We start from the raw sequence: 6,176 nt of genomic DNA, 5'->3' as shown, positions 1-6,176 counted from the left end.
TTCTCATTCATTCCTGGGTGCCAGTGGGGAGAGGGCTGACCGGGCCCAGGCCTTCTCGGCATAGCTGAAGGGCTACGGCTCTTAAAACCACTGGGGGGAAATAAAACCACTGGGAGATCATGTGTGGTCCTGCACTGATAAGGAATGAGGCAGAAAGAGGACTGAATGCAAAAGGTTTTTTATTCAGAAGTCTCATTACAAAGCTAGCCAGAACGTGAATGTCAGCAGAGTTTAGGAAGGAGCCCCACCTGGCTTCCGCAAGAGTGTGCGCAGCCCCCCGACTCGGCCCTACCAGGGCAGTCAGCCCGTGGTATGGATGTTTGCAGCTCAGGGCAAGAGGCAGTGGGTGGGACTCTGCCCAGGAGCTCTGCCCAAAGGATGGGAGACTGGGCTTGGCTAACACTATCCACTCGGAGCCCCTCCCAATTTCAGACTACATGCTCAGGTCAGGTCTTCCCCACGTCAGACACCTGTCCTGGAAACCGTCTTCCACCTGGCTGGCCAGGAAGGCAGTGGAGGAAGATGACTAGAAGGATGGGCAGCTGGAAGTGGCCAGAAAAACAGCTTTTCTCAACTATCCTGGCTGGGATGACCCTAGGCTGATGAGGTTCCCAAGGAGGCCACAGTGGCTCCGGGATCCTGAAGTCCCCCAGGGAGAACTGGGGCTGGAAGAAGTGAGGCCATGCGGGCACTCAGAGGGAGCCCTGGTTTGGTTCCTGAGTAGCCAGGGGCGGGGAGGGCAGCCCCAAGGCTTAGGCGTGCTCCGTGGGCCCAGGGCCACTGGCGTGGGAGTGGGCAGGGGCCGCAGCCTGCAGGGGGCCAGCACTGGGCTCCAGGGACTCCAGCAGAGGGACAGAGAGGCCATCAGTGGAGTCTGTGTCGAGATCCAGCCTCCAGTAAGCTTCGCACAGAGGCAGGTCATTAGCTTCGCAAAGGCTCGAGCTTTTCCACCACCAGAAACCCCAGGGAGAGACAGGAGCAGGCAGAGAGGAAAGCCAGGGCAGGGAGCAAGACAGAAGCAGAGTTAAGAAACCGTGGACCACACCCCAGACCTGCCTTCCCCTCCTCCACTCGGCCTGGCTGAGGGAGGGGGCCACAGGGGCCACCATCGCTCCCTGAAGGAGGAAACCAGCCTGGCCCAGCAGCCACAGGCAGTGCCCTTCCTGCCCTGCTTCCCCATGGGCCTGGCCACCCTCCCCTCCCCAGCTGCGGACCAGCCGAGGACCAGCCAGAGTTCGCTGGCCTCCAGGGTCACCACACTTTGCAAGGAGCTTCCTGAGAGCAGAGACCTGTTTTATTTCTGGGTCAATTCTTGCCTCAGACTCGGCTCAAACGGGGACAGTTAGGAACACAGACCCTGGCACCTTCCTGTACTGCCCTTGCATCCCCACACCAGCCAGTCAGCCCCCAACAGGTGTTCCCAACCTCCAACGCAGGCAGGGGTGCAGGTGACAGCTCAGGAAAGCAAAGCACACTCCCGCCAGCATGGCTGTGACTCAGTAGCCCTTCCCATAGTGTCTAAGGTGGCAGCCCTGGCTCCCTCCCTTGTGTCCAGTCTCAGAACCAGCTGGCTGGCACCCCGAGGAGAGTGGAGGGGGAGAGGCAGAGCCAGAAAGAGCCCGAGTGAGCACAGAGTGGCGAGCGAGCGCAGGGCGGCTGGAGCGGAGCGGGGCACAGAGGGCAGGAGGCAGCCCACATTTGGGGCAGAGCTGGGAGCCGTGTGAAGGGGCGGGGCTGGCCTCTTTCCTGAGGCATCCAGGGGTGGCTGGAGTGGACGAGATGCCTGCGGGAGGGCGCACAGCTGGCCTAGAGCCCCTCTGGGTGAAGCAGGAGGCTAACTGAGGGAGGACGGGAAAGCCTGGGGCGTAGGTGCCCTGGGTCCCTGCCCAGCTCTGAGGCATGGCCGTGGACAGGTTTCCTCCCCAGCGCATCACCCCACAGCTGCTGGTCCAGGGGCAAAATCAAGCTGGGTTGTGAGTCACATCCCTAGAAGGGTCTCCAACACCCCAGGATCCCTCTCTGCCACCCTGCTTAGTAGGAAATGCTGCTGATGACCAAAAATGGCCCCAGAAGCCTCTAGAAAACTCTAGAACTGCTCTAGCTGGGCAGTGACACTGTGTCCAGGCCTGGAAAACCAAGCCCCAAATCACGCTGGCTCTAGACACCAGGGGCTGCCGGCATGGCCGTGGGGCAGCCAGGAGCGTTTCCAACCCACCCCCAGGGAGGAGAGGGGCCTGTCGGGGCAGGGCGCAGGGTGGGCGTGGATTCTGTCTACTGGACGGAATCTTCATTGCCTAAGTTCATGGGCACAGGCGCGACGCCTGTCTCCAGCCTCAGTTTCCACCTATGTAAATACAGTGAGACTCTGATTTGTCAGGGCTCCTCCTACTCAAATGGTTCCAGGCTTTCACGTGGCCCCACAAAGGCTAGGGTGACAGGTCCTGCCCTTGCTGTGTCCCTGGGGCCAGCACGGGCCTGGCATGCAGGAGAGCTCCAGCTCTGAACAGGCTGAGCTGGCCGGAACCTGGAGAGCCATGTGGTCAAGGCCGGGCTTCAAGGCCATGCTCTGCTTGGGCTTCTCCCTCCTGCCTCCCAGGACCATCCCCACCTCCACACTGTGGGTTTGGTGACATCCACATGAAACTGAATCCCTGGGCGAGCACTGGTGCCTGAGAGGGGCCGGCCAGCCTTGGCTCAAACATCTGAGTACTGCCTTGTGGGCTAAGAGGAGCGGCAAGGCCCAGAAAGCACTGCTCGAGGAGGGACGCTGCCCGGCAGGAGCCCCCCTCCTCCAGACTGGGCTGCCCCAAGTGGCAAAAGTCCTGTAGTTCCATCACGCTGCTCTGTGGGAAAGGCCCGGGCCGCGGACGGCTGCGAGCTGTCTGTCCGTCAGCGCTCTGGCCAGCTCTGCTCTGCACCCGCGCCAGCTCCACCGCGACGCCGGCGAGGGCTTGGTAAAGCAGGAGGCCCCTCAGGGCCGGGCCCAGGTGGGTAGGCCTCTGCTCGGTGCAGGGGTCTGGCCCTATTTGTACCTGGACGAGTAATACTCCTCCTCGAGCTCATAGAGGTCGATGGACACCTCATCTCGCAGGGCAGTGAGCTTCCGGTCGCACTCCTCCTGCAGCGCGCGCAGCTGCTGGCTGCGTTGCTCGATGGCCTCGTTCACTGACGGGAAGTCATTGAGGATCAGGAACTGCTTGAGGTCAGACACCAGCTTCATCAGGGACTCCCCAGCTCGGACCTGCAGCCATCACAACCCAGGGCAGGCACGGGGTGAGGGGGCAAGCAATGGCCTCCGAGAGCCTGGGCTTCCTCACCTGCGCAGTGGGTCTGCGGTGCGACCTTCGCAGGGTCACCCAAGTTCCAGGAGGCAGAAGCCCCCACACCTGCCCCAACCAGCAGGTGAGCCTAGCCTGCTTCCCTCGCCCTCCCTCGCCTCAGCCTCCCTTCCCGCTCCTGGAGGACTGGTCCCCAGTCAGCCACGCGAGCACACATTGCGCTCATTACAAACTCAAACCCCACGGGGAATGCTACAATCCCATTCGGCCTCCAGACCCGGCTCTCTCCCAGGACCAGCACAGCTGCCAGTGGGGCAGGATTCCTTTGTGACCTTTTCCTGTGTGTTTCACCCAAACACGTGCTCGAGGAAACGCCTGCTGTGTCTGTCCAGTGACATCACAGCAATTAAACTGCACGTGTGTTTTCATTCTGTCATTTGCCTTTTCACTCACAAGGAGCCTTAGGGAAGTTCCAAGTCAGCAGGAAGGGCCGCCCTTGTCCTAAACACTGCCCAGCCCCGGGGGGACGCAGCAGCCATCTGCCCAGCCTCCCTCCAAGTGCCCCTCCTGAGAACAGTCTCCTGAGAGGTGATTTGCCACCTACGCCCTTCTTAAAAGCTGCCAGGGAGCGAAAACACAGCATCTCTGTATGTCTCTTCTGCCACCTGCCCAGAGGGGAAGGACGGCACACCAGTGTCAGAGCGACCCACACTCCACCCAGGAAACCTCAGTGGGGACCCGATGCTCCTGGAGCCCAGCCTGTGCCCTCTGCCCTGGGGACTCACGATGTTGGCGGCTCGAACATGCATCTCATAATTGTCCTGTTCACCCTGAGTGGCCCGCGACACCTGCGTCTCGTCCTCAATCTGAGGGGCAAACAAGAAAGCGGGTCAGGGCGTCCCCACCCTGCTCAACTCGCCACATCCAGTCTATCATGCTTTCTACAGACGCCGTGCTCTGGTGGTCAGGCCCCCGGGCAGGTTCAATCCCACCCTCTCTGGGTCTGTTCTAAGGGAGCGACGGGCACTTCTGTCAGGACAGCACCTACCTATGCCGACTGCCGTGCCAGGTGCAGGGATAGGGTCTTCTCTTGGCCCAGTCTTTTTGGGATGGGGAAGCCCTATTTGGTAGGGACACATGTCATTCGCTCTGGTACTTGGTAAACTGTTCAATGGATGAATAAAGGGATGATGTATATTTTTTAGCAACCATTTCTGGACTGCTTCCTGGGTGCCAGGCACCATGGTAAAGCACCTGACCCTTGTTAGTTTATGAAATGCTGACAAAGCCTGGACTGCCACTCCTCTCTTCCAGGTGGGCACACTTGGGCAAAGCAGACAGTGGGGTTGAGGTGTCCCCGGCGGTTGGTGAAGGAGCCAGGGTCCAGCCAGAGTGGCCATCAACCTGGACAGGGCTTCCCGATGGGGCCCTGCGAGGGAATGGGCTGGGGCGGGCGTCAGACTGCCTGCTTTCGAACCCTCGTTCTGCCAGTTATTAGGCAAGTGACACTGGGCAAGTTCGTCTCCTCCTTGAACGTGGAGAGGCACGAGTGGCACCTGCCTTGTGGCATTCTCTTGGAGACCCGGTGGGACAGGGCACAGGTAGGCCTCCCAGTGTGGCCTGGCACAGTGAGCACCACATAAAGGCTCCCGTTGTCATCGTCACTGGTCAACGAGTCTGCAGCGGCTGTGAGATCCAGCCCCATGTGGTGCGGCTGCAGCGGTCAGCGGGCCTGCCCAGCCCTGGCCCCGACCACTCCACCTGCCTGCAGGGGCCTCCCCAGCTTCTCCCCTCAGCCTGCCTCTCTCCTGCACACACACACCCAGTAGCTACAGAACCCTTGGTAACTGGCTCGCAAACTCATTGATAATCACAAGGACATCACGGCATGGGGGAAACCGAGGCACTGGTCCCCACCCAAACCAGCACTGCCAGCAAGCTGGACGTGGAGCCGAGGCAGTCTGGCCAGAGTCTCCGACGGTGCTTTACCCGGACTTGCAATTACCGGGCTCTGCTGGCCTGTTTCTGTCAATAACCCTGCCATCGCCAGCCCCAAAGGCTTTCCAAATGGGACAAGGACCTTGCCTGTCCTGTTCCCGGAGGCATGCCACCCCCAGCAGAGCGTGGAGACACTCCAGGCACTGCCGGTGTGTGGGAAGCAGACCCCCTACCTGGGCCCCTATTTACCAGGGTGGACCCCGCACTGGGCTCTCTCTTCTCCACCCCCTTGAGATCCTCCCTCCCTCCCTCCCTCCCGTGGTCGGAGGAGCTGGGCCGGGCCCCACCCACCTTGGCGGTCTTGATGATCTCAGTGAAATTGTCCATGATGGACTTGACGTCGTCCTTGAGCCGCTTGTTGTACGACTGCAGCAGCGTCTCCTTGCTCTGGGGCAGGGCTCTCTGCTGGGCCATGGCGGGCCAGGCAGCGCGGGGACGGAGGCCTGGGACCCAGAGGGCAGGACCTCTCAGCGTGGGCAGCGCCACCCGCCACCCCCCACCATAGCAGAACGTGCAGGTTTCTGGAAATTCCCTGTCTGCGGAGCAAACTCCATCTTCCAAACACAGGGACCGCATTCAATCAGCAGGCACCGCGGGACCTGGGGCTCCTCGCCCGCCGCCCGCCCTGGGCAGGAGCAGTGCACGACGCCCTGGCCCAGAGCTGTCCCACCCTCGCCCCCTCCTCGTCCGACGAGGCCTTCGGACCCCAGCCCTCGGCGCGCAGCCTTTTCTTCCGCTCCCACCCCGCCGCCCCGACAGCCCCTCTCCACGCCGCGGAGGACGGTCTTACGATGGTCACCGCACCCCCCGCTTCGCACCCGTCCGCCGTCCGCGGCTCCCAGCGCCGGCCGGACCCTTGGGTCCCGACCCCGGCCGCGCGGTCCGCGCAGCCCGCCAGTC

General features: G+C 61.8%; 1 protein-coding gene across 1 annotated transcript in view; it reads right to left on the bottom strand.

Annotated features, from left to right (window-relative positions):
• Positions 1 to 225: 225 nt before the first annotated feature.
• Positions 226 to 6,176, bottom strand: part of MED22 (mediator complex subunit 22) — a 6,544-nt gene continuing 593 nt past the window's right edge. Inside the window, exons 2-5 of the mRNA XM_012664698.1 lie at positions 5,568 to 5,719; positions 4,064 to 4,144; positions 3,033 to 3,241; positions 226 to 942 (exon numbers count right to left, since the gene is read on the bottom strand). Coding sequence (XP_012520152.1) covers positions 753 to 942; positions 3,033 to 3,241; positions 4,064 to 4,144; positions 5,568 to 5,719 — 632 coding nt within the window. The 3' untranslated portion in view covers positions 226 to 752. The remainder of the gene's footprint in view (positions 943 to 3,032; positions 3,242 to 4,063; positions 4,145 to 5,567; positions 5,720 to 6,176) is intronic.

The sequence above is a fragment of the Propithecus coquereli genome, unplaced genomic scaffold (genome assembly GCF_000956105.1).
Source record: "Propithecus coquereli isolate 6110/MARCELLA unplaced genomic scaffold, Pcoq_1.0 Scaffold907, whole genome shotgun sequence".
Lineage (NCBI taxonomy): Eukaryota > Metazoa > Chordata > Mammalia > Primates > Indriidae > Propithecus > Propithecus coquereli.
The sequence above is the reverse complement of the archived record's forward strand: the minus strand, read 5'-3'. Positions and strand labels throughout refer to the sequence as shown.